This window comes from Pseudochaenichthys georgianus, chromosome 4 (genome assembly GCF_902827115.2).
Source record: "Pseudochaenichthys georgianus chromosome 4, fPseGeo1.2, whole genome shotgun sequence".
NCBI lineage: Eukaryota > Metazoa > Chordata > Actinopteri > Perciformes > Channichthyidae > Pseudochaenichthys > Pseudochaenichthys georgianus.
Window position 1 is genome coordinate 16,742,038 of NC_047506.1, and position 27,902 is coordinate 16,769,939.

The 27,902-nt window shown below is 42.3% G+C and overlaps 1 protein-coding gene across 1 annotated transcript; it reads right to left on the reverse strand.

Annotated features, from left to right (window-relative positions):
* Positions 1 to 969: 969 nt before the first annotated feature.
* On the reverse strand, positions 970 to 21,684 carry tbxa2r (thromboxane A2 receptor). The gene is made up of 3 exons (XM_034080857.2): positions 21,433 to 21,684; positions 11,951 to 12,815; positions 970 to 2,251 (listed from the first exon to the last, which is right to left on the reverse strand). Exons 2-3 carry the CDS (start codon positions 12,737 to 12,739, stop codon positions 1,952 to 1,954), a joined length of 1,089 nt encoding a protein of 362 aa, XP_033936748.1. The 5' UTR covers positions 12,740 to 12,815; positions 21,433 to 21,684; the 3' UTR covers positions 970 to 1,951.
* Between the last annotated feature and the right edge of the window lie 6,218 nt (positions 21,685 to 27,902).

Sequence of the window (27,902 nt, forward strand, 5' to 3'; positions counted from 1 at the left end):
ATTATTAACTTGCTTCCCACAGAGTTCACAGGAAACTCTTCTGGTTTGTTTCAAGTAAAGAATGTAAATATGCTTGACCAGTTTATGACAGTCTTTATACTTGACTTTGTTTCAATGTATACTCTCATCGCATTGAGGCATCAAATTACATCTTAGATTTTGACAATTATATGTTTTCTCACTCAACAAACAATGTGATATGTCACATTATTTAAATGCAGGTAAGTAAATGCTGAAATGCAGTTGGACTCAACTATATTTATTTAGGTTAAACTTAAATCTGCATTTGTCTGGTTTTGTTTCACCACTTTGTTTATGATTGCATCTTTCTATTGAGACATTAAAATGCATGGCAGACTTCACATGTTTAAATTGTAAAAATATTCAAAATGAGTTATCAAGCCTGTGTGTTAACAGAAAAGTCCTTTTAAAAATATTTCAGATTTTCTGCATTTCACTAATCCTTTATTTATATGTCCAATCATATGCCATCTCTGTCAACCACATTCAACATTTACACTTCATTGACACCGGATGATACAAATAAGGAGTTACAGCAAAACACATTTTAGCTGTTAAATATATTGGTTTGGTGATTTAGTGGCACATTGATATGAGTGATACAATGTATAAAAGATCAGTGTGACTAATGTAGGTAAATTAGAAATCACAAATAAAGAATGTAATCAGTTTCATTATATTGAAATAGAGCCATAATATAGTGCATTTAAATCTATTGCAATACAGCTACAATGTTTGTAATTTAACTTCCCAAATGATCCGGCTGAATTTGGATTCATCCAACAAATTAAACTAAATCCTTCCCTACTCTGTTCAACATTTTTACAATCAAACTTATACTGTTACATTTCAAATTTCTAAAGTACGAAAGATGTGTCTAACATTCACAACATAAACTTTGCATTTGCAAGTTCTGCATAAATATGTATCTTTGTTATGATAATCACATTCTCATTGGCATTGCTTTATTCTGCAGTTATTTCTCTTCTGCCAAACATTAATGTGGCCATTAATGACATGAATGACTGAACCAGAGGATCATATTCAAATCTACAGAAAAATCACAAGTGATCATTACAAGATCTGCAAAGTTTGTTTTGAATAATGTGAATCATCAGAAAAAGTATTATATTAAGAATACAGTTCTTAGGGGGCCTAAGCTAAATGTCAATTTAGTCAAAACTATTTCCTACAAGATTAGGATCATTGTTGGATGCTCTGGGGATCAACTGTTCCACCGTCATAGTTCCTTCAACATACAAAGTTGGGAGGGTAAATACTTTCAGAAAAGGAACAACACATGAATACACACTATAGTATCAGGCATAATAGGGTAGGAACCTTTATGATGTAACGTGTTGTGCATCGGTGATTAATAAACGAGAGCAAGTCAACCTACACGTTGGTCCAATCCTTTCCAAGAGCCTCTATATAAGTTATAGTGAACACTTATAACAATAGAACACACACTTTAGCATGAACCTTAAATCATAGCTACATACCTATTCCTCAAATGTATGGGACACTCAAGAGCAACTGAGCAAAGTACAAGCTTAAGATATATAATGTCCTACAAGAAAAAGTACATTGTTCAAACCTCATATATCACAATACACATCTGATGGAGCAGTACACCTAGAATGAGCAGTGCATATCTGTAGTTACAGAGACCGATTGTATCCATCTTTTAAACCTGAATACGTTTCCAATCAGCCACTGTTGTATTCTATAAACTGCTCTAAATTAAAGTGTCATTGCTAATACTGCTAAAGCTTTCAGTGCTATGTAAAAAAAATAACATAATTACAAATTGTTCATATTCTGTTTCTTATTTTGGTCACAGTATTGGTATTTTGGTCACAGAGCTTGAAAACACTGTCACCTCCAGTTTCCACAACAACAACTGGCCGCAAAACCCAAATCCAAATAATCACGGAGAAGGAGGTGGGAGGTTAGATTTCCGCCGGTCTCCTGTGGTTTCCTGGTTCATGGTGCTCCGTAGTGATGAGCGGGTAAACCTTCGGACGGTGTCGCCAAAAGATGGGGTCAAAGACATGATGGAGCTGCGAGACCAGTCGAGGCGGGGGGCGACTCTTTTAAGCATGGCTCTTCGGCACAGGATGTAGACCCAGGGATCCAGGATCTGGTTGAAGGTGGCGAAGCGGAGCCACAGCAGTAGGTATTTGATCTGGAGAGGACCTCCGGACAGCACAGTTTGTGCAATAAAGACCTGGTGGGGAAAGGGTTTAAGTGGGGATATGGATGAAGGAAAAGAGAGGAAAGATATAATGGAGTGAGGAAGGAATGAGGTGACATGATATAGTAGGTTTAAAGAAGGGAAGTAAAATAGTTGCAGGAGAGAAAATATGTTAATAACAACAGACAGCAAAGATTTTGAAGGAGAGATGAAGTAGGGAACAAGAGGCAAAAGATGAAAATGGTTAATATTGCAAATGCACACAGACACATACACATGTGTTAGGTCTACTGAGGGAAATGGCTAAAATATATTTTGCCATGGCAGTCCTGAAGTAATGGCTGTTGCAGCACAATTATCCCCCTTGCTTTACCAAAACTGCTGCATTTGTGAGGCATAGCCTTATAGAGTGGTGCAGTGATGAGTCCTAAAACCTGGAAGTGAGGTAGCATTTGACCACTACCGGTTCCCTTGTCTCAGATTACATTTTTGAATATCGATCCTAAATTGTGTGACGTTGAAGCAGCAACCCTGCTGTAGTTCGTTTAGCATAACGTTAGCATTTTGCTTCTGGCGATTAGATTTATGATTCGAAAATGATAAAAGTAGGGTAGACATGTGGATATTATCCGGCTGAACAAAACGTGCATTTATCTAACAGGTTAGTTTTCCACAGACCTTATTTCGAGCTATTTTCCAAAATCCTATGGAGAAATCCCATTGCTTTTTTGTCGAGGGAACTGTTCTATTTCGTATATGCAGGGGTGCACATAACTTTTTTGCCCTGGTTCTCAAAGGAGCACCTGGAGATGTTGCTTGGTGCTCATCCTTAAAATGAAATAAACCGTAACTTTTGAGGGGGTCTTGACTTTATTTGCCAGACACACGGCACTGAACACACAGAGGTGAACACAGAACACACATGCAGAGGTGAACACAAGACAACATTAGCACGACCAGTAATCCTACAAGCTGTCATCACTACCCTCCTGACTGTTCTCCTCACTGTCTTCCTCTCTGTCAGACATGGTAGCTGATGATGTAGGCCTACTACTTTCTCTCTGGTTGAGTCTGCGATTAGCTGCTTGCACCCACAAGTCAACAGCTGGTTTTGGGTCGAAAGTCTCTGTTGTCATCTTAGACAAGTGGATGTAATCAAATAAGTATGTGAATATAACCAATAACCTACCATAGCCAATAACAAATTAATGTAGGCTAACTTATTTTATTTATGTTCATTCATATCTTATTTTACCAGTTAACATTTATTTATTTATGCATTTTTTTTTATCTCCAGTTTTAAAGAATATTTTTGGTTACTGTCCTATAGTATACATTGGAATTATTTCAAACGTGTTTATCCCAATAATTATAAAGGAGTGCCTTGGAAATATGTGTTTACATCAATTGTGATCAAACCGTTTGAACTTAGACTAAAGTTAACAATCTAAACACTCAGAGTCCGTATACCTCACTGAGCTGTAGTTATCAGCCTCTCAGTCTGACTGGGGAGGACTCTCCCTCCACATTATTGTAGACACATCTTCTTCTAATATCTGTTAAAGCAGCTAGCACCAGATTCTAATAACAACAGCGCCGGTACCGGTGCACCCTCCCTCTCTCACTCCCCGCTCACTCGCACTTTGGCTGTGAGCTGCGGGTGCCAGATAAGCCAACATCCCCCATTTTCATCACTCACATTGCCCATCGTACAGGGCAAATGAAACGTGTAACCGGGATGAAAAGGGTGTTACATTTACTTAATTATGAATATTGTTACATCAAGGCCGAAAATTAGGATGAGCACCAACGGTCAAAAATGTTTTTTTCCCTCCCAGAGCTGTCAGCTCAGCGCCTCCCCAGATCTGGCGCCCTAGATGCAACTCGCAAATCTCTCTCTCTCTCTCTCTCTCTCTCTCTCTCTCTCTCTCTCTCTCTCTCTCTCTCTCTCTCTCTCTCTCTCTCTCTCTCTCTCTCTCTCTCTCTCTCTCTCTCTCTCTCTGTACGCAAATGCGCCTTTTTCAAATGACACGGTGCTCTTTTTTGGCGGAGGTGCGCATGCGCACCAGTTATGTGCAGCCCTGCGTATATGGCTTCGTCCTCAATCGCTATTGGGTAATCCCCCTGCGCACCCTTGCAGCACTGAAACACTTGTAGTCCACGCCCACCCGCAAGGTGGGCCCCAACCTCGGGCCCCCTTCCGGTATAAATAGGAAGGAGGCCCGACAATCTGCTCCCTTTTTTTCGCTGCTGCGACCAAGGAGGACAATTGGCCCGTCCAGGCTTTCGAGCACGTGGACGGCAGCATGTCCCTGGAGCCGAGTGCCGGGCAGGAGTCGGACGACTCCTATCCCGTCTCCCTCCATGCTTCACCGTGCGGTTCTCCCCTCCCTCCTCTCCCTCGGACGGGGGAGACAGAGTCGGAGCAGGGTGCCGGTTTGGCGGCCGAGCACGCGGTCCCCTTCTCCGTCACCACGGCGCTGCCGGCGCTAGGTGGCATCATGGTGGAACTGCCGGAGATCATTTGCAAGGCGGCCACCTGCAGAGGTCTCCCCGTTCCCCTAGGTCGGGAGAGGTGTGCTCTGGACGACATGGCGTCAGACGGTCAGGAGTGATCCAGTCTGGCCACGCTTCCCCGCCATCAGGAGGTATCAGGAGGGGGCGGCGGCGAACCCGAGGACCCTGAGGGCTCCGGTGTCCACATTTGTTCCCTTCACCAAGGTGGAGGGGTTCACAGATGCTGGTTTCCCAACCACCCCTTCTCTGGAGCCTGATGGCGTTCTTTGGGGTTAGACAGGCCAACATGATCGCCGGACGGCGCCCTACGTTGGCCTCCCCCAGGGACCAGTATGTCGCCCGCCAGGCCGACCAGGCGCACCAGTGTGCCTTTCAGTCGTCGGCAAACAACATCGCGCTGCTCTCCAACTCGATGGTGACGCTGGTGGAGTGGTCCACCATCTTGGCTGCGGATGAGGCGGAGGAGATCAGCAAGGCGGCCAGCACGGCGCTCATGCTGTGCACGTCCGTTGCTGTCTGCCGGGCAAGGATCGCTGCGTGGATGACGCAGATTCAGCGCCACCTCTGGCTGCAGCAGGCGTCGGTTACAGAGACGGCCAGGAAGGTACTACTGGACGCTCCGATCAGCCCGGACGGGCTGTTCGGACCCCAGTTCCACGCCATGGTGGAGTCCATGAAGGCGACTGCGGAACAGGCGGACGACATCCGCCAGCACGTTAGCTGGCTCCAGCCTGCTGGGCGGTCACAGCGGCACCAACGCCCGCAGCAGCCGCAGCGTCCAACCCGGCCACAGCGGTAGGCGGAGAGACGCACAGCAACCGCGGCGTCAGACTCGCCCGTCGGCGGCGGCAGGGGCTCCGCCCCACGTCTCCGCCCCACGTCTCCGCCCCCCGCCAGCGGTGGGTCAACGGGGAGTGAGGCATTCCCGCTCTTCGTCTGCTCCGCGAGAGCCTCCGAGGAAACAGAGCCGTTTTTGACGTGTTGCGGGGGATTGTGAGGAAAATAAAAAAAAGTTCATTTTCCAACCTTTTGTCTGAGTCATCAGTATCAAATGTGTCTCACATATCCTCCACTCTGCGTAAGCCGGCTGCCTATAACCTATAAATCGGTCAATAGCCAACAGGGCTCGTTACAAAAGCCTGCAGTTTTTAATCTATCGGTTAATAAACTGCAGAGTTCGGTAACTAAGCCAGCTGCCACCAATCTGTTGATTAGTAGACAGCAGGGCTCGCTGCAGAAGCCTGCTGGTTTTAACCTATCGGTTATTAAACCGCAGAGCTCGCGGCATTCCTCTGTCCGAGATACGCCACCGACACACGGTCATAATGAACCCATGAGCTCCGTTATAACGCCTCATGTGGACATCACTGCTCACACCTCCACTCATCCCCTGAGCGTGTACGCGCCTCATGATGAGAGTCGGAGTGAAACGCAGCGTGTGCACCCGCTCTCAGAGTGTTTATCAGAGTGGCAGCGCATGTGTCTGATGGACAGATGGATGAGCAGGCTGATCAGCAGAGGGTACACCCTGCAGTTCGCCTCCCCCCCCCCCACACAGTTCAATGGGATACAGGAAACACTCCTGTCATCCCGGGAACAGTGTATTGCGCTCCAGTCAGAGCTGCAGGAACTCCTATTGAAAGAGGCTATTTCCAGGGTTCCTCAAGGGGAAGAAAATCAGGGGTATTACTCCCGCTATTTTCTTGTCCCGAAAAAGACAGGGGGAATGAGACCCATCCTCGATCTGTCAGCTTTCAACAAAGCAATAATGAAAAGGCCTTTTCACATGCTGACGATCAAACAGGTGCTAGAGTGTGTTCACCAGGGAGACTGGTTCACCTCTATAGACCTGAAGGATGCATACTTCCACGTACCCATCATCCCACAACACAGGAAATTCCTGCGGTTCTCATTCCAGGGACTATCGTACCAGTACAACCGTCTGCCGTTCGGTTATTCCCTGGCTCCTCGCACCTTTTCAAAGTGTGTAGAGACGGCGCTGCAGCCGCTACACAGAGGAGGGATGAGAGTACTACATCCTACAGCCTACATCAATCGCCAGGGCGGAGTATGCTCAGCGCAGCTTCTGAACACAGCCAGGCGGCTGTTGATCTGGGCGCGCGCACACTTGCTCTCCATCAGAGCAATGTATGTTCCCGGCGAATTGAACAGAGGGGCAGACCTCATGTCCAGAGGAGGTCCTCGCCAGGAGGACTGGAGCCTCCATTCCGAGCTGATCTCCCAAGTTTGGAGCCGATTCGGGAGAGCAGAGGTGGATCTGTTCGCCGCACGCGGGAACGCGCAATGCGCGTTCGCACATCGTCCATGGCCCAGGGGACTGTTGTACGCTTTCCCACCAGTCCTGCTGATCCCTCGGTTCCTGGACCGAGTACAGGAGGAGCGACTGTCAGTGATCCTAATTGCCCCAGAGCGCACGGGCGCTTCCTGGTTTCTATGCCTTCAGAGTACGCTGTCAGGCAGACCGTGGGAAATTCCTTGGCGCGGGGACGCTCTCTCTTGCAGGTGGAGGGAGCGATCAGCAGTCACCCAGTGATAGGCCAGCACTTATGGGCATGGCCCCTGAACGGGAACACTTTGAGGGGTTGGGCCTCTCTCAAGATGTTGTACGTACCATTCAGGGAGCCAGGGCCGCGTCTACCAGAGCGTCCTACACAGCCAAGTGGACAGCGTTCCAGCGTTGGTGAGTAGAAAAAAGCCTGGACCCCATTACGTGCCCCCTGCCTCACGTGCTGTCATTCCTCCAGCTGTTGTTGGATCAAGGTATATGCTGCTGCCATATCATCTTTAGTCACCCCCTGACGAAACGTTTTCTTCGAGGAGTACGAAGACTCAGACCTGTGTCACGCGCACTGGCGCCTCAGTGGGATTTGGCTTTGGTGTTACGCGCACTAAGCAAAGCCCCATTTGAACCTTTAGAGCAGGTTCCCCTTAAACTGTTATCAGCCAAAGTAGTACTGCTTTTGGCTCTAACATCAGCGAAAAGGGTGAGGGATTTGTCTGCTCTCTCTGTGGCTCCGTCATGCCTCCGGATCCAAGGAGATGGCAGTTCAGCTGTGTTACGCCCTAACCCGGCTTTTATGCCAAAGGTCATCACAAGCTCTTTTAAGTCAAGAGTGATCACCTTGGATGGCTTCTTTCCGCCTCCTCACAGGTCGTAGGAAGAAGCCACGTCTCATCTCCTCTGCCCTGTGCTGTCCTGCTATGTGGCGCGTACGGCGGCCTGGCGCCGTTCTCAGCACCTGTTTGTGCATTATAGAGAGCGCTCGATCGGGCAACCTCTGTCTGCACAACGGCTGTCACACTGGCTGTGTGAGGCTGTGTCACAGGCATATGTTTCCTCTGGGGTGGATCAGGGAAGTCAGGGATCCAGCTGTGCGCTCTCCTGCCTGTCTGCACGCAGAGAGCTGCTGTTCCCCCTCTTTTGTCGCTGGGCAAAGTGTGACCTTCGTCTCTACTTTCTCACAGCGGCAGGTATGTATTGTTCCTAGCCTTCGTCCCCTCATGGAAAATATTCATGTTATGCTATGTTCCAGGGACGGTGATGCGCCATTACGCATAGGCGCAATAGGCATGGGTTGTTATTGAGCAGATGTGTCTGTGCTTCTAGTACCGGGCGGACCCAGTGGGGCGCAGACTACATCATGCTTCACCCTTAACCCAATAGCGATAGCCTTAGAGGGCGAAGCCATATACGAAATAGAACTGAAGTTACCTACTGTAACTCCAGCTTCTATGAGTAAATGGCGCAGCCCTCTAAGTGCTGGGCCCCACTGGCTCCACGAATAGCTGAAGAAAAGTTATTTTGTATGGGAGCAGATGGTCGGGCCTCCTTCCTATTTATACCGGAAGGGAGCCCGAGGGTGGGGCCCACCTTGCGGGTGGGCGTGGACTACAAGTGTTTCAGTGCTGCGCGGGTGCGCAGGGGGATTACCCAATAGCGATAGCCTTAGAGGGCTACGCCAATACTCATAGAAGCTGGAGTTACAGTAGGTAACTTCAGTTCTTATTATACATCCGTCGAGGGAACCCATGCGCAGCTTATTTCCGGGTAAATACGTCATCCCTGCACCACTCTATTAGACTCTAAGCAGTCTCTAGTGGGGAAAAAAACATACTAACAAGCTCCTTTAGAAATGAGTGACAAATTGCCTTATTGTTGTCTCTGTTTCAAATTCAGCTGGTGCCAACAAACTGCTCAACTGTGGTTTACACCCAAGCAGTGAGAGGAAACAGTTCCCCTTCATCATGAAATTGTTGCATGCAAGCTTTGAGATTAGATGCAAACCAACGTTTAAGTCAGACAAAATGTTCTTAGAAGCAGAGGTGCTCCATGGACTGAAAAAAACCAAAGTCACTTTTCCAAGTTTGTTTTAGTTGCTAACTTTCACTTCCGCAGAAGGTAGCGTTCACAGTCTTGCTTACAGGTAACAATCTTTTTTTTAGCTAGATAAGCTACTAAAGCAAGATTGCATTTTTCCGGAATACTACATTCACTGAGCCTGGAAAACGTACTTGATGTTTAACTCTTCCAAAAGACATCTGCTGCTCCGCTTCAAAGACATGTTTGAGTAACAAAACCTCAATCTTCAGATTGTTAAACTATCAAGTTCTGGTAATAAATCATTCATGTTAGTATCAGGGAATAACAAGGGCAATAAACAAACATGACAAAAGGCTGAAACTATTTAGGTAAAATGTTTATTAACGGACTAGGAATGGAATGAAGTTAACATAGCAGCATCAAAGCCAAGATGAGAAATTGGCCTCACTATGAAGCATGCTCCCCATGATGAGCTTTTGGGTAATGTTTTGGAAGCTGTAAACTTTGTTGTTCACTCCATCCGTGAGTTTTATTGGCAGATGTTCAGGACATGCTGAGTTAGCCAGCCAACCAGAACACAAAGTTACGATTTGGGATGAGAAGTTACTTTGAAGAAGCTGTGTTATTATATCAACTTATTGCTATCATGGTTTTTGTACTCGCCTTAGTGGGGACACTTGACACATGATGTATATCCAGGGGTCAAATATCTGATTGCAGCTGGCCATTCGTATGAAGAACAAAACATTTTCATCTCTTTCAGGATCTGCAGTCATCTCAGTCACCTGAGTCACGTACCTCAGAATATATATCTGTGCAGGGTATCACACAACTGAGGTAAGACAGGACTGAAGAACAATATGTGCTCCAGTCAAGTAACTTTAGCCTTTTTGTTGCTTACTCTGGGGCTACATTTTAAATCTATTTTTTTTTATAAAAGTTATGAATTGACAACTTGTAGGTGTTGTAGATGGTTATTTACGCTGGTCTGAAAGCAACATTGCATGTAAGATATGCAATACTAAGCTGTCTGTGGCTCTTTCCTGCTGTAACGATGCAAATTTCCCCTCTGTGGGACTAATAAAGGTATTCTGATTCTGATTCTGAACCCATAGGCACATAGATATAATTTAAGCACAGATTAATACCATATGATCTTTTGACCTTATGTTGAGCAGTAATCAAAGGGCACTCCATACACCTCTGTCATTTATTTTGTATCAAAGCCCAATACAAGTCAGTGTTTCCCCTACCATTGTCTTGGAGGGGCGCTGCGCCCCGTCAACGGAGCCCCGCCAACGGAGCCCCGCCAACGGAGCCCCGCCAACGGAGCCCCGCACCCATCCTGAAATTCAAGGTGTTTAAACAATAAATAATTATTATAATCTTTTTTTTTAATGAATTTTTTATATAAATATATATATTCATAGCACCAAATTGCAACTAATCTATATCTACTGTCACTTTTCACATTGAACATGTGCTCTTTTATTAAATAAACTAAACACTTTCATTTTAAGTTGTGAGTTTAGTGTTTTTGACCCTAAGAAACACTGATGCATTAATCAATAACGATAGTCCACAGCTCCTCTCTCTGCTCCAGAGGATTTAAAAAATATATATCCCAATGCCCCCCCCCCCGCCCCGCCACGCTCAGGCAGCACCCCCCCAAAGCAGTAAACCTAGGGAAACGCTGCAAGTAGGAACAAGCATGATGGTATGTAGGAGTGTACATAGATTGGAGTAAATTCTTCTTGTTGCTTCTACAGTTGTAAACATTATACTTGTCCTCCAGCAAGACAATTAGTGGACTGGTCTCAGGAAAACAGCAGTTTAAAATAACTTGGGTTGTATTTTGTTGTAGCTTGTGCTATTGGTAATGATAGCATTGTATTCAGGATAGTAATAGCTAAGATCTTAGATAAAGCAACATCCCTAAACATTAAGGTTTTTCTAAATAAGTTATCCCCATATTTGTTCTTATAATCCAACTATGGCAATAGCAGTAGGTAAAAGTTAAACGGTCACTTGGATTACACTTTACCTACACTTTTATTTTCCTTCCCAATAAATGTGTGTTTGTGTATTGATGTTGCCATGTTATCAGCAAATAAAGTTGAGTGCAATGTTATATCGGATAGAACCAAAAGCTATAGCTACACAAGTTAAATCCAAGTTGTGATAAACTGGAGTTTACCTTAAAAGGCACTGATTTCACCCATGATCTGAAGCTGAAGCATTATTTCAACTAAGGCATTAAGGGGCTCTCTAATCCAGATCAGAGGGCTTTCAGATCAATTAGGAGAAGTGAAGCATATTCATGGAAAGTGGACAAAAAGAGCTTAGGATCCTTTGATGCCTTATTATGGTTTCAACAATTGAAAAACAGCACAGATATTACCAAGAATAATGGATGACTCCATTACTAAGTGATTTGCAAAATAATATCTGGCTACATTTTAATTGCATTAGTCACCTTAAAATGTAGGTTGTTTCATGGTTACTTTGGTGTACAGATCAGATCATACATCTGTTTTATTTTAGGGTGTCTTGTGGTGGATATTTAAAGACGTTGATAATGAATTTCAAAAATGTGCAAAATGTCAAGATGCTCATCTGTAAACACCAGGACTGAGGGAAGACAAATGCCCTCTATTGCCTGCAGCCAAAAATGGCACATTCCCTTGTGATTTTATCACCACACTGTCAAACAGGGAGGAGTGTGAAGTGTGTTTTTGTTTCATCTTTATCTTTTGCCACACAACCAGTCCTTAAAATATTACATGCACACATATAGGGCTCATTTGAAATATTATTCAATATATATATATACAGTATATATTATTATTATTGTAAACAATTGGCAAACTCACCAGAAGGGGGCACCAGCAGTTGGAAGCGATGACCATGATGAAGATGAGCTGAACCATCATCTCTATTTCGTGATCTCTGCGGCGCTGGTTCTTACCCTGTCCGCAGCACACCTTGATTAGCGTCACAATGCTCACCGTGTTTAGCAAAAATGACACAGCGATGCTCATCAACCCGAGCAGAGAGAAGATCAGGGAGAAGGCAAAATCATTCCCCTTAGAGCTGATGTTGAAAAAACACCAGGATCCAGGTATCTGCATGTGGTAGCTCCCGATGCCCGTTAGGGGCAGCAAAGCTATGCAGCCTGCGATCAACCACACCATCAGCACCATGCACACTGTCCGGCTCTTGGGCATGCTGCTGGAGTGTGCAAATGGGTGGTTGATGCCAATGAAGCGCTCTATGGCCATGGCAGCACCAAGCATCAGTGGGCACAGTCCATAGAAGACCATAGACATACCCATGAAGTTGCATAAGTGGCAGTTTGGATCTAAGTTGCGCCAATTAAAGTGAGTGACGTGGTATGAAACCACGATGGACCCGGTGACCAGAAGACCCATGAAGTCAGTAACCACCAGGCCACCAAGGAAGATCATGAAGAAGGAGCGCGAGCGGCTGTGTGTCCGCCGGAAGGACTTGAGTAGAACTACGAAGGCGATTAAATTTGATGTGAGACCCAAGGCGCTGAAGATGGATGAGAAGTAGGCCGAGGCGTTGGGGATCGGCCTGAATGGAGGGCTGTTGATGGAGTAGCATAGTGGGGTGTTGTTGGCAAATGATGAGGCATTCATGATTATCAGCTGGTGTGAGTTCCTCGATTACAGATGACTCAGGGATGGAAGGAGGAATTTCATTTCCCTCTTCAACCTCAAAAGTAAAAAAAAGAGAAAACGTAAACATTGAGACATTCAAAACACATGAAGAAATAGAGACATACTAAACTTTCTGCTGTGAGAGTGGGCTGGTTTTGTTGCAATTCCAACATGCTTTTGTGGATGTAATGCTAAATGGTACTTTTCCAACTCTTTATTAAGGCAAGGTGTGTTGCATAACTGCTGGTGCTTGGATTCAATCTTCTACATGCATATTCCTATCTAAAGTAATGCATGGCTGGTCTAGTACATTATTATTCATTTACATGAATTTACGTAACAATTTCACCAGGAGACTATTCTCCAATTCAAACACTGAGTAAGTGCATTGAACAAATCAATGACTGGATGTGTCAGAACTTTCTCCAATTAAACAAAGATAAAACTGAGGTAATGGTTTTTGGAGCCAAGGCAGAACGTTTAAAAGTTAGCGCTGAGCTTCAGTCTGCAATGTTCAAAACAACAGATAAAGCTAGAAATCTAGGTGTAGTCATGGACTCTGACCTGAGTTTCAACAGTCACATTAAAACAGTTACTAAATCAGGCTACTATCACCTAAAGAATATATCTACGATTAAAAGACTAATGTCACAGCAGGCTGATTGTCGAACCTCAGATTGAGGAGGAACAATGCGGATTCCGTCCTGGTCGTGGAACGACGGATCAGCTTTTTACTCTCGCAAGGATCCTGGAGGGGGCCTGGGAGTACGCTTATCCGGTCTACATGTGTTTTGTAGACTTGGAGAAGGCGTATGACCGAGATCCCAGGGAGTTACTGTGGGAGGTGCTGCGGGAGTATGGGGTGAGGGGGTCTCTACTCAGGGCCATCCAATCTCTGTACTCCCAAAGCGAGAGCTGTGTCCGGGTCCTCGGCAGTAAGTCGGACCCATTACCGGTGAGGGTTGGCCTCCTCCAGGGCTACGCTTTGTCACCAATCCTGTTTGTAATATACATGCTTTTATCTTCAGTAGACTGGACTACTGTAATGGTGTCTTTACAGGTCTCACTAAAAAATCTATTAGAAAGCTGCAGCTGATTCAGAACGCCGCTGCTCGAGTCCTCACTAACACTAAGAAAGTGGATCACATCACTCCTGTTCTGAAGTCTTTACACTGGCTTCCTGTGTGTCAAAGAATAGATTTCAAAAATACTGCTGCTGGTTTATAAAGTACTGAATGGTTTAGGCCCAAAATACATTTCTGACCTACTGCTAAATTATGAATCATCCAGATCTCTCAGGTCTTCAGGGACTGGTCAGCTTTCTGTCCCCAGAGTCAGAACTAAACATGGAAAAGCAGCGTTTAGTTATTATGCTCCAAATATCTGGAACAAACTCCCAGAAAACTGCAGGTCCGCTGCAACTCTGACTACTTTTAAATCCAGACTAAAGACTTTTCTTTTTGCCGCTGCTTTTAATTGAACTATTCACCTCTTAAACTGCATTGTAACTTTTATCCATGTATTTTTTCTTTTAATGTTTCTTTTATTATCTTTTCTTTTTAATGACTGATTTTAAATGCCATTTTCTTAATGTCTTTCGTTTTTTGTAAAGCACTTTGAATTGCCTTGTGTTTAAAGGTGCTATATAAATAAACTTGCCTTGCCTTGCCTTACATTTCTTGCCATAATTTCCAGTGATTCAACATTTTATGTACAAAGTACTTGCTAAGATTTGGGAACATGGCTTTTGTATTTTGCTTAAACAATGGCTAACATTGAAAAAGGAGTTAGTAACAGTTTAGCCAGATTATCAGAGGTACATTTGAAAGTAAACTCACCAATGTTGCTGATAAATCCTAAATACTTAAAGTCAACATCAAAAGAGGTATTAAGGCTGCTAACTATGATGGACGATTACATGCGGCCATTTACTGTTTTTGTTTGTTTTTTTGTCTTCTGGTCTGATTGTATGACTGTTACTGCTGCTTGCCCTGTCAGACACCTTTTGAGAAGATGTTCCCAGATCTTAGCAATCGTCCTTGCAGGTACAATAATTGCAACCAATACCGACAGACCCTATCTTATGTCTGTTTAAATCGATAACATTTTGTGAGCACATTTTTAGGATGGATATGCAAACCATATAAAGATAGAGCAAAAACACAACACCCACACATACAGACAGCATGGAGAGAGTGATATAGAGACTGCTATAGACAGAGAGTAGGAGAGCTGTCATATCCTGGCAGGAAATGCAGTTATATGAACAGTGCTGACAGAGTTACTCGAATAAACACAGAGTGTCACAATGGATCTGTGATGCTGTCCCTAGTGGTCTGTCCCCAATATCATGTCTGCCATAGTCAGACTGTATGAGGCTGGTGACAAGCTAGGTGCAGTTATGCATTAGGTCAGAAGGTGAAGTGAAATCAAATATGGGCAATACATAATAATGTTGTCCCTAAGCAAAACATTAGATTGATGGCATACTACAGTATAAGGATATTGATATAATCCCGAAATAGGAAGAAATATTAAATGTTTATGTAAGCCTCACGGATTTGCCAATTATGTCTTTGCTCCTCTTTCAATAGTGATCTCAGTACATCCTGTCTAATACTTCATTTCAATTTACTAGGTTAATAACACTGCACATAGCAAACTGTGGGTGTAACTTCCTGTGAGCTTCCTAACACTTGTTTCATCAGCCAACAACAGGTGTAAGGCCACTGTATGTCCTGCTATTTAATACTTTTCAAGATACGATCCAAATGTAGAAGGAAATAGAGTGACCGCTAAAGAGAAAAAAGAAAGCAAACTAGAGGCCATACTTCAGCTAATGAGAAATAAACAAATAAATGGATAGTGTTTGATTAATAAACTGTGCATATATTTTCATTTATGGCTAAAATAGAGTGATACATTTTTGGAAACTATATTACATGCTTTGTTCTACGACATAAAATACAGCTGTGATCCTCTACTCGTAGATTCTTTAAGCTTCTTTGTATCTTAAAAAAGAGCAGTCACATACTGTACAAGTAGCCAAATAAGACTACTCCATCACTTCCAACACATTGGCTTAGCTGTGTGTGCCACAAGGAGTAGTTCATTTGTGACTTACATTTGCTTTATATCAGGCATTTGAATTTAAGCTTCAAAAATCATAAAAGTGGGGTCCATCTGGTGATCATCACGGGTGTCATACACTTTTGTTTACAGAGCTTATTTTTAAGCAATAATCTAAAATCAAATAAAAAATCCAACAGAGATTTTGTCGAAGGAGCCAGTGCGATGCTAACTTGCGGGGTAGCCTACAACAATTACGTCGTCCCTGCAGCACTCTATAGCCCTGACAGTAATTTGTCTGTATAATTGTGACATTTTCCTAACAGGCAACATTAAATTAAACATTAGGATCTAAAGCTAAAAGCTAACTACACTGTTATCAGGTCCTTCCATACCTTAGAGAATACTATAAGGAGACAGTCGGAGATTGGCGCCAGCTCTTTTGTGACCCTAATAACCATTTGAGTGTGCAATTAGACTAAAAATCCTGTTAGCATCTCAAATCAATATATTGTATCCCATTTTGCTTTAAGGAGGCAGTACAGTGGTTTCCTATTCAAACTAATGGTCAACCACATACACATAATCATGAGGTGCATGTACTCTATGCAATGGAAAATGCAGTGTGTGCAAAATGTGTGGTAAGAGGTTCCTAAACTGAGCATGGGATCTTTTTCAGCCACTTAACAGACCAGCCTCCACAAGACACAATTATATTACAGTTACAGTTTGTGGTGCAAACCATTTTTTAATACAGTATACTTGTGGTTGCAAATTATTTTGAGACATCTGTGATGGTAAATGGTAAATGGACTGTACTTATATAGCACTTTATCAGATCTTTAAGACCCCTCAAAGCCAATTGTTCTTAGAAACTAACATTCACACACTGTTGGCCATGCCATCGGGAGCAACTCAGGGTTAAATATCTACCAAGGATACATCTACCTGTAATAGTCTGCTGTACATCGAGTATTCTGCCCTGTATAACCCATCTGTAAAAAAAGATACTATTTGTTTTATTTGTTTGTATTGCAAACATTTTAATGGGATTTTATTAAAGATATTCCTTAGTAAAAACATTTCTGATGCAATACGTTATCAAGGCAACAGGGACAAATGCACATAGATGTGATCAATTAGACGAGAGATAATGAAAACGTTGTGCTCTCACCAGCGGCGTAGCTGTGGGTGGGCCCGGGTGGGCCTGGGCCCACCCACATGCACATCTGGCCCACCCACAGCCAATCAGCGCTTCATAGCGCAGAACCGGGAAGCCCAGAAGGAAGTGCCACAAACTGCAGTTCACCTTGTGGCCGACAGGGGATGGATGCAAAAAGGAGCAATTCCCATAGACCCCCATGTTAAAATGCCCAACTTACAGCCGAAATAAACATGTTTCTAGCCTGGATCCAATAAAACTTATTCTGGATATAGTTAGATTCCACCTTCATGACAATGGAATAGGGAGTGCATTTTTTTACCGTGAGTTTTTATAGTAAGTAAAGTAACTTTTGCCGTGAGTGAATGAAAGTTTTATTTCTTCTTGAGGTCTGCAGTTTAGCGTGTACACATTTGCTGAATATGAAAACACTCAGTGTGTGCCCACTGTGCGACTGTCAAGGATAAACAACCTGTGCCCCCGATATATGTTGTATGTATTATTGCTACACAAACATTACATTGCAGTTTAAGTGTCGCCAACTCTGTTTAAGATATCTATCCCCCGTCTGTGTGCGAGGGGGCGGAGCAGTTTACACACACGCAGCTGCTACATGCAGCAACACACACACACACACACACACACACACACACACACACACACACACACACACACACACACACACACACACACACACACACACACACACACACACACACACACACACACACACACACACACACACACACACACACACACACACACACACACACACACACACACACACACACACACACGGAGGAGATGGCGGAGAGAACGCGCTCCGAGGTGTGGTTAAACTATAGCCATGTCGATGGGGACAATACTCGTTACCAAAAGTGGAATAAGAGTTTAGCATTTAAGGGCGGTAACACGAGCAATGTGTCTAAACATTTATCAAAAGTGCTCCACATCCAGACGGAGAAATGCACCGGGTTCCACTGTCTTTCTAGTAGCTCTGTAGCCCCATCCACGAGTAACGTTTCCACGTCAGGTGTTATGTATGCTAGCAGCAACACACCGAGTTAACTACATTATACAAACATGGGTTATGATTAGAGGTAACTGAGTTATTTATTTTGTTAAAGTTTCAGCTATTCTGTTTACAGTTCTGTCATCACATTATTTAATACGATTTGTTAAAACATTGTTGTTTCTTTTGATGTGAAATATTATGTATTTAATTTAAATAAAAAGCAATGTTAGTTTTGTTCACAATTTGTTTAGTTAGTTTACCTTATTTTTTTCTCCAAAATAACCGATAAAAGTAATGTTAAAGGACCGGATCGATAAGACATAGACATACTTTATTGTCATTTCAACAAGACACAGAGTGTACTATTAAAACGAAATTTCGTTGTACTGGCTGCAGGAACAGGACAATATAAAAACTTGCTAAAATTGTACATATAAATAGATAATAGTGACGTGGTGCTGATAAAATTAAAGTGTAAGTGTGCATTTAAAATATAAAGACTTACTATACATATAAATAAAATAGACATACTATATAACAAATATGTTGCGTTGCAGTCTCTCGACCAGATGGAGATGCCGCTGGTCAGCACGCTCTCTATGGTTCCTCTGTAGAACGTGTTGAGGATGGGAGGGGGGAGCTGTGCAGGAAGTGTAGGCGCTGCTGTGCCTTCTTAAATAGTGATGTAGTTTGAGTGGACCAGGTCAGACTGCTTGTGATATGCACCCCCAGGAACATGGTGCTGGCTGTAGTCTTCACTGCTGTGCCGTTGATGTGGAGTGGTGGGTGACAGTGCTTTTTGTTCCTGAAGTCGACAATAATCTCTTTTGTTTTATCGACATTCAGGATCAGGTTGTTGGTGTTACACCAGTCTGTCAGATGTTTCACCTCCTCCCTGTAGGCCTGTTCGTTGTTGTCCCTGATGAGTCCCACCACTGTTGTATCGTCCGCGTACTTTATGATGTGGTTGGTACTGAACCTGGAGCATAAGCATAAGTGCTATCGATAAAAGTAGTAGTACCGTTAAAGCCTTAACGATACCCATCCCTATGTGGATGTCAGTTGTACACACATTCTGAGGCCGCCGTGCCTATGTTTTTTGTTTTCACTGCTAATTTATGCTTATGTTCTATTAGTGCATTAAAAAATCATTAATGAAGTTTCAGCTCAAACCCCACGCTTAATATGTCTCCCCCTGGCCCACCTACATTTCTCCAGGCCCACCCACACAATAATTCCTGGCTACGCCACTGGCTCTCACTGAGGTGAATAAATAAAACGGAAACTTCACAGCCTATAGGTTTGACTAGGTCTTGCCAAGAATCTCAACTAAAAACACTGAATTGCTTTTTTTTTTTACAAAAGTCTGATGTGTATACTGACAATATTTCTCAGGTGAGCTAACTGCTTTCTTCATAAATATTGTTTAGCTTGTTTTTAGACAGTAGGTGTTTTTTTTCACAGACTACATAGAACAAGGTTGGATCAAAAAGCATGAAATCCACAATAATTCTCCCACAGGAGCCAAGCTTTGGTTTATTCTAACATCATCAGTGATAGTTAATTAATATGGACTCTAGAATAGGATGACGTCAAACATTAGCCATTCATCTCCAGTAAATATTTTGTTAAAGAAAATGTTAGGTTTGAATGAACACTCTTTAAAATGGTGAAAGAATGTGCTATCGGGATGTTAAGAGCATTCCATGGAATATAACAAAAAGTGTTTCTGAAATAAATTACATACCCCACCTTTAAAGGCTGTTATTGTCTTTAGTTAATCAGCACTGAACTAGGTGCTGATTAACTTGGTGTTGCTTCCCGTCAATGGGCTAAATTAACTCACTGAACTATGACTTTTTACATCTGATATATAGGCCTAATAACAAATGCAAATCACAATTTGTTTAAACTATGCTCATGGACGCGGGAAGGGGGGTGCTGAGGCCCTCAGCCTGAGGGGGCTGCAGCACCCCCATCGGTTGGCGGAGAGTTGTAACTGCAACACCAAGTTATGCTTCTTCTGTTGCTCTGCTATATAAAAGAAGCTCGTCAGTGCAGACAAGATCAGGGATGGGAGTTTTGTGAAAGGAGGATTTAACAACTGGCGAAAGGCAGGGAAAAAATCTACGGAGCATGAGAAGTCCCATCAACACACAGGCCGTCAACAAACTGGCAGCATTAAAACGAACACCGATGAATGCGCTGCTCTGACAAGCAGTTGCTGAAGACCAAATGACTGCATTTAATATGACGTTATTATGGGCTGCCCCTCCCTACACGCAGATCACGCAGACTGTGAGGCAGATTGAGGTGGGGCAAAATGTGGCTCATTTTGCGGAGGGAGCCTCATCTGAAGCGCAAACGCGGCGCACAGTGTAAGCGCGCCACAGTTTCGCCGCTGTGAGGCTCCACTAGCACCTCCCGCACCCTCAACTCTGACTGACTTCACGCGTACATATGCTAAGATTGCATAATGTAATGCATAATCCATAAAAGCAAATGTAAATTAAATGTACATTTGCAAATAGTTAGCAACAAAACAAAACAAAAGGCATATCAAAGGGATTGGCTGATTTCAAAGAACATAGAATCCCTGTGTCAGGGGCCGGCCCTCGGCATAGGCAGTATAGGCGAATGCTAAGGGCACATCAACCCAAGAAAAAAAAAAAAGAAAAGAAAGAAATTAAAAAAATATATTTTTAAAAATGTCATAACAACACAATTTCCCGATTTTGGATCAACAAAGTACATTTTATTATCTTATACTAACAGAACTACGCCTATATTGCGTACAGCGCCCATAAACTATGGCACACACCCCCCCCAAAATCAAGTTGAACTGCCCCAGCCCCAGTAAAAACCATTATTTTTTAAATAATGGTTTTAGTGTGCAATTATAGGTTTTAATTTTGTATTTGTGTTAATTTAAAATAAATCAAACTCCCAAAAACGTACACAGCTTCTGTGTGCTTTTATTAACATAGGAATTTACTGTATAAGCGGCCGCGGGGAGGGGGGGGGAGAGCTTTAGAGAGCTCTCTCCTGAAAGACTAAGAGGCTCTGATAACCTCAGCTCAGTGAGGTAAAGGCACACCTTTATATGATCATTATAGTTATACAAAATAAGAGAAAAACAGGTATAAAATACTATATGACAGTACAAAAAAGTTGTTATTAATAAACAAGAATACAGTTTGAAAGGGGAGTGATTTGTAAAATATCCATAAAGAAAAAGAAAGCGCCAGCTAAAATCTTGCCTAGGGCAGCAAATTAGTCAGGGACGGACCTGCCCTGTGTAAAACAATTCCTACATTGGTGTTCCCTTACTTCCCCAATTTTTTTTAAATGAGACATTTTAGGCGTTTCATGCTTCATAGCTGTTCTTTCAGAAGTTAATTGACTAAGAGATTAAATGGGTCTTACCAGTACAGACGCACTATCAAGTTCCCAGTTTACTTTCACTTTGGAGGTTTGCTCTGTTCCCTTCAAACCATCTTTCTGCACTTGTTAGATAAATAACGAACCCAATAGTCACAGGAAGAGGAGGGAAACCGGTTGCATATCAAGTCCCATCTGATGTAAATATATTACGAACAACAGCAGGCTTTTAGCAGGAACCCTCGATCATCTCCACTCTCTTCCCCCGCAGCTCAGATACTCATCTCTGCCCCGAAAGTCAGGCTTTCCTTTGCTCAGTTCTCCCCTCCCCGGAAGACAAAAGGGGAGGGGGCTCCTGGAAGACACCACATGGTTTAGGCAAGAGAATAAGCAACAGAGAAAAAGTCCCCAGGCATACAACTGAATGTGTAGTGCACAAAGGTGCAAATAGGCTTTTTATTAAGTGTATTGGGTGCATAGGAGTATTTCTACAAGCTGTAAAAACATTTTTTCTTAACTTTTGCACTGAGAATAGATTTGAATAGCTACAATGCTGACATTTGACATTGAGATGTGTCCCAACATTATATAATCTGATACTCAAAGAAAACTGAAAAAAGGCTCATAGCTATTGTTTTCTTTACATAAAACTGTAAACAAAAAGAAAGTGTTCAACAACATGTTTATACATAATGCTGTCGGAGAAGAGACTTGGATGGAAATCAATCTGTTTTAAGGACATAGGTTTCAAGACAATTATAGAACAATTGAAAAAAGCTGGACATGCCATCAGCAGATGCTTTTATTTCTTTGGTTTCAGGTTTTACAACTGAATCTGACCTTTTCACAGTTTATATAACTTAACGACTTGTTGACATATGCGATGCAGATGTGGAGCACGGCTGCCAGACAAATTCAGCGAAAAGCATGGCCTGTAAATCAGTGACAAGGAGAATGTAGCAGGAATGAAGGTTTATAAAAGTACAAAAGTTACAGTCCTTACATTTGTGTTGAATTTCGAATGTTGGAAATATTTTCTTCAGAAGACATTACGTTAACGGTCTTAAAAGACTATACTGGGCTATACTGGGGCGGTGATTAGCTTAGCTTAGCTTAATTTAGCATGAAGAGTGGAAGTAAGCCAGTGGGGGAAAAAACTTCAAACATCTATAGATAAAATACTTCTTAGATAACTTGTGTGTTAATACCAAGCACAAATAAAAATATAAAAATAACCATTTGTGGTTAAAGGGGGTGTTGGGTGGTATAACCTTTCATTGATGAGCAACAGCTGTGCAAAGTGACTATTGGATATTAAAAACCCTTTCATGCATGAATTATGAAAGCCTCAGTCAGTCAAGTGTTATTATTGCTCTTGGTGCATGAAAAACAAGATTTGAACTTTTTTTTTTTAATCTACTTTCTTCAAAGAGATTTTTATATGTCCACTCAGGTGGACAGTATGCGTTCAGGGTTTGAACTGAAAAGATGTGCATTTTGAAAATATGATAAATAAAGATGTGCAAACTTAACATTACATTATAATAATATAAGTATATTGATTTACATGCATGATCTGCCTGTAGGGAGGGACGGCCCTGGGAACAACAGCACGTATGAATTGTAGTTGAAATATAGCCAGTGATGCATGACGTCCACTGTAGTGGACAGGTGGTTAATCATGATTTCCTGCTAACTGTTAGTGTATTCTAGAACCCTGAAGGCAGGAGAGACTGAAAAGAGTCAAGGGAAGCTTATAAAAGTTAACAGCGAGTGGAGGCGCTCTCCTCATCTGACCGGTCAGTCCAGGTCAGCAGGTAGAACTAGAAGAGGTCAATTCTTGGCTTGCTCTTCCTGTTGTCCTCTGAGGTCTTCTCCTATTGGCCGGCGTCGTCGGGTGGCAGGTCCAATGCAATTCCTGCCTTTTTCTGTTGTTAAATTACATCATTCTGGTGTCTGTGGTTATTTAAACATTCCCTAATAAACGTTATTCAGCGGCAATAAATGAGTGCTAAACCCAGTGTGCTCAGTGTACAACATCACATGTCATTTCACCTTTGATTCACGGTTTGAAAATACAGTATTTTGCCACATGCTAATGATAACAGGAAGTGAATAATTTTCAGAATAAAAGTATTAAGTTAATAGTTAGTGAACTTCAGGTTTTTCAGAATAAAACTGATTTAAATTAAATAGTGTATTTAATTCAAATTACGCCATATCAACATTGATTTTAATTTCTAACAAAACATAACATCAATACTTTGATAATTTATGAATTATATGATTCTTTAGTTGTTACTTGATGTCACCACATACAAAATGTGGTGACATCATACCTGCAGGGGACGCTTTCCATAAAAGGATTGGCAAGATATAGATGGGTGACTTGGTCCATGTGGCTTTCTGTCGTCCATCTTGGTTTAGAGACATGTATCATGCACTTACACTGACTTGGCATTGAGTGGCAGTGTATGGGATGATGCAATAGGGTCCTATGTAGTGGCTGATAGTGCAACTATGCAAAAAAAAACAATGCATACAAGAAAACACCTTTTGAATAGCTGTCCACTGTAGTGACCTCTATGCATGAAAGGGTTTTAAAGAGAGGTTTCCATGTAGGCCACCAGGACTATAGTTGGAGATGCTCAGTACAAAGGAGTAGGTGGTGCATCTATAATCTAATTTCTACCCACAGAGGTCTAACAATAAAGATGAAGTTATGATTTTGTTTCCTTTGGCTGTACTCCTCTCCAGCACACATTCATACACACATACACTCACTTACAAGAAGTGTTTGAAGCAATTTACCACAGTCTATAAAATGTTTGCATTACAAAACCACAAAGTCAAAGTCGATAGTATCTGCAGGACGGAAACAACTGAAGACTCATAGCTTTGGCCAGCCTCACAAGTTCTAAGAGAGAATAAGGCACCCACGGGATCATCACTGACCATAAAATCATAATCTGGATCCTATCCAATGAAGAAACACATGAGAGACTCTCCAAATAGCAAAAATGTAAACAAGAATTAAAGTGATGGATTATGGTGTCAGTGAGAAATTGTTGTAATTTTCCCACCAACACTGAGCAATCTCACTTCTTGTTTGTGCAGCCTTTTGCCAATTTGAAGAAACAGAGGCCTGTAATTGTTGTGTGATCTCTCAAACAGGCCTATCATTTGATGCTCAAGGAGTAGGAAAAGTAGGGCTATTACTTTCAGGTTAGGCACAAAAGGAAGATGAATAGTTTGTTTTAATGATAACCTGGAGATGTGTTATGCTTTTATTAATTCCAGAATGTATTACTATATCGTCCTTTATTTAGGGTTTGGCAGCAAACATATAGCTTGTAATAGTTACCAATGACTAATTAATAAATGATTAATTTAATAAAATATGATATCCCTGCTATGCAGCTTGATGAGAGTGATGGGTGAGGCTATCAGCAACATATTATGGTGCATCACACATTTTGATACATGTTGCTTTCAAGTTTCCCTTTTAAGAGGTATGCCAGTACAATCTAATACATAATTAACCAATACATGATAATTTAAAAAGACAATAAATCTAATCTTATGCACAAAACTAAAAATAGGACAACAGAAGAGCTAATTATTATGATCGATAGAGGATCCACTAACTTTACCAAGCTACTGCCTTGCTTTAGGCCCATGTTGATGTGTTTTCTCTTACAAGAGCGCTACTGATATTCCCTCATCTATTCCCCATGTGGTAGATGAAAGGGTTTGAGATAAGGAATGAAATGGTGGATGTCTGAATAACTACAATTTATTACACTTGAGCCATCCCTTGGGCTTTATACCGGGGTTATGTGAGGGATGACTTTAGGGAGAAAATAGATGCCGTGCAGTAATTTGTTCTGCTGTGGATGTTTGTGTAAATATTATGACCCCTGAGAGCGTGTTCACACAGCAGGCTACATCTAAATGTCACCTCTTTGCTGCGTTTTTACAATCCTTCAACACTAAAGCTGTATTTCTCACACAAAAGGCTGTGTTTTGAAGAGTGGATACATCTGAAAGGGCATTGTGTGTATGTTGAAAGGAAGCTAAAGGCAGGGCCGCCCCTCCCTAACGCATAACACGCATAGTTTCGCATAGCTCCACTAGCATCCCCCCCCCGGGCGTTGGCCTAATGTAACAAAAAACGGCACATTTGTCGGGATCACTGTGAACGTGACGTATGATAGTACACGTAGAAGATCCAATGGGGATACTGAATGGCGGTTCCGATGGATCTCAATCAGTAATGCATGACGCAGACCCAACCCTCTGATTGGCTGTAGGTCTATTCAAATTGCATTCGGAGGCATTTTGATCTGACCGCGGCCGCGCTGATATTATAACGCCAGAGAATTTCCACACCATTAGTGTATATACAACTCCCCCACTACTTAGACTATTCCTTGTACCCCTTTTCTAGCATAACCCCGAATGGTCGAATGGTCATCAGTAACGTTCACTTGTTGTTACAGCAGGATCAGTTTATGTGTTGTGGACACGACCCGTATATTTTCGCAAGTCGTGTTCTCAACATTTAGTATTTTGCTTATTAGAGGTGCTCTAGTGGTCGTGTAAGAAACAACATGCTCCCGGCCCGTTCATTGCAAACGCTCCGGAGGGACGTTTATTCACAAATATCCCTCTCTGGAAAATCCTAAATTGTGGAATAGTTTGGCCATTAAAATGCTTTTTGATTCAATTTCTGGCGAGAAGTGTATATTGTACTCTTAGAATCCACGTCCAGTCGATGTGTAGGATCTATAGTTTGATAGGTATTACAAAGATGATCTTCCCAGTCTTCCAAGACCCGACCGGACAAAAAGACGTGTTGCAGGCACGAAACACACTACCAATAGAAATAAATTGCTTTTAAAATCGTTCTGTGTGACACGAAAAAAAGGGGGAAATCGTGTTGGTGAACACGAATCAACAGATTAAATGTCGTGACTATAAAACGAAATGCCGTGAGATTGGGTCATTCTATAATACACAGTTTAAGCCTGGAAGCCTTAAGCCTCTCCACGAGCTGCAGAAGCGAAATGCTTGATGGGAAACGACTCACTGTTATATCGAGCTGAGCGCTCATTGGTGGTTTTTACGCCATGCTAGTGATGAAACTCTCCAATTGGCTCCGCAAAAGTTTGTTGTTTTGTGTCAGTTTTACGTCGCCACTTCCATTCACATTTGTCATCATTGTTAGTTTTCCAATGTTTATCATCATGAAATTAATATCTATATATTTTATACTATACCTGCACTGCTTACCGTTTTCATACTTTATACATCTTAGCATATTCATACACACTGTTCATACTGCTCACAGGATGCTGTGTATATCTAGTGTATTCATAACCCTCACTGTTTATTCATCATTCAATTCATTCTATATTTTATTCAGTACATTGTGTACATTACTTTTCACTTTACTGCTTTTTGCACTCCTGGTTAGAAGCTAAACTGCATTTCGTTGTCTCAGTACCTGTCACCTGTGCAATAACAATAAAGTTTAATCTAATCTTGAGCAGGAAAACATTTATTTACTTATTACATATATGACATAAACACATTTGTGCATCTTTTATAAATGCAAACCGAGTCAAGCCAACTCCGAACTGACCTCCCCCGGCTGCAATCGGCTATTCTTGTCTACTTTCGAGGCGAGCCGCAGCTCATCTCAAACAAGCCTAATCCCTTATTTGGCAAGACAGTAGTGACGGCCATCTTGGTGATGTGTGTTGTGCGAGACCAGAGATGTAGTTCAATGAGCGGTTTCACACAAAAATAAGTGTTACTTCACAGTTTTACGGCAATTTTTCTTTTTTTTTACTTGCAAAATTATCTTTTAAATTGACAAACATATGTGTAATTCGTGGCACAATTCAAACGGGATCGAAAGATAACTTTTCTCTCGCCATTGACTTCAATACATAATTTTTCTGAAATAAGGTCCCATGGAGGTCCACTGGAAGGGGAGGGACTTCGGCTCTCTATTGAAAGGGTTGACGTTACAAGGAAAGAGGACATGTACAAAGGGGAGGACTTCTGCCTTCATTTCCTTAACACTGAGCCTTATTGCATCAGTGTTATAGTCCATCTGAGACCACTCTTGTAGAATCTCTGCTTAAAGGTCTTTTTAAACACAATATCCACATGGCCTCCTTTGCACCATTTTAGGGTTAGGGTTAAAGCAGACAAAGCTCTATCTGATTAACTGACAGAACACATTACCTGAATCACAGTGACCCAATAAAATCCTTTCCTTGCACTTTCCAGTCTTGATTCCCGAATACATTTTTCGTCTTTATAAAGAGCTCAGGCTTTTCATAGTCTCTGCCAGGAACAGTTCACCAAACTCACTGAACGAAAAACTCACTAAATTATAACAAGGAAAAGAAGCAGGGAGTGAGATCTGGGGGATAACGGAATATTTCACAAGTGTTACTCTTTCCTAATGAGGCTGTTTGCTTTAGAGTAAAAAAAAACCT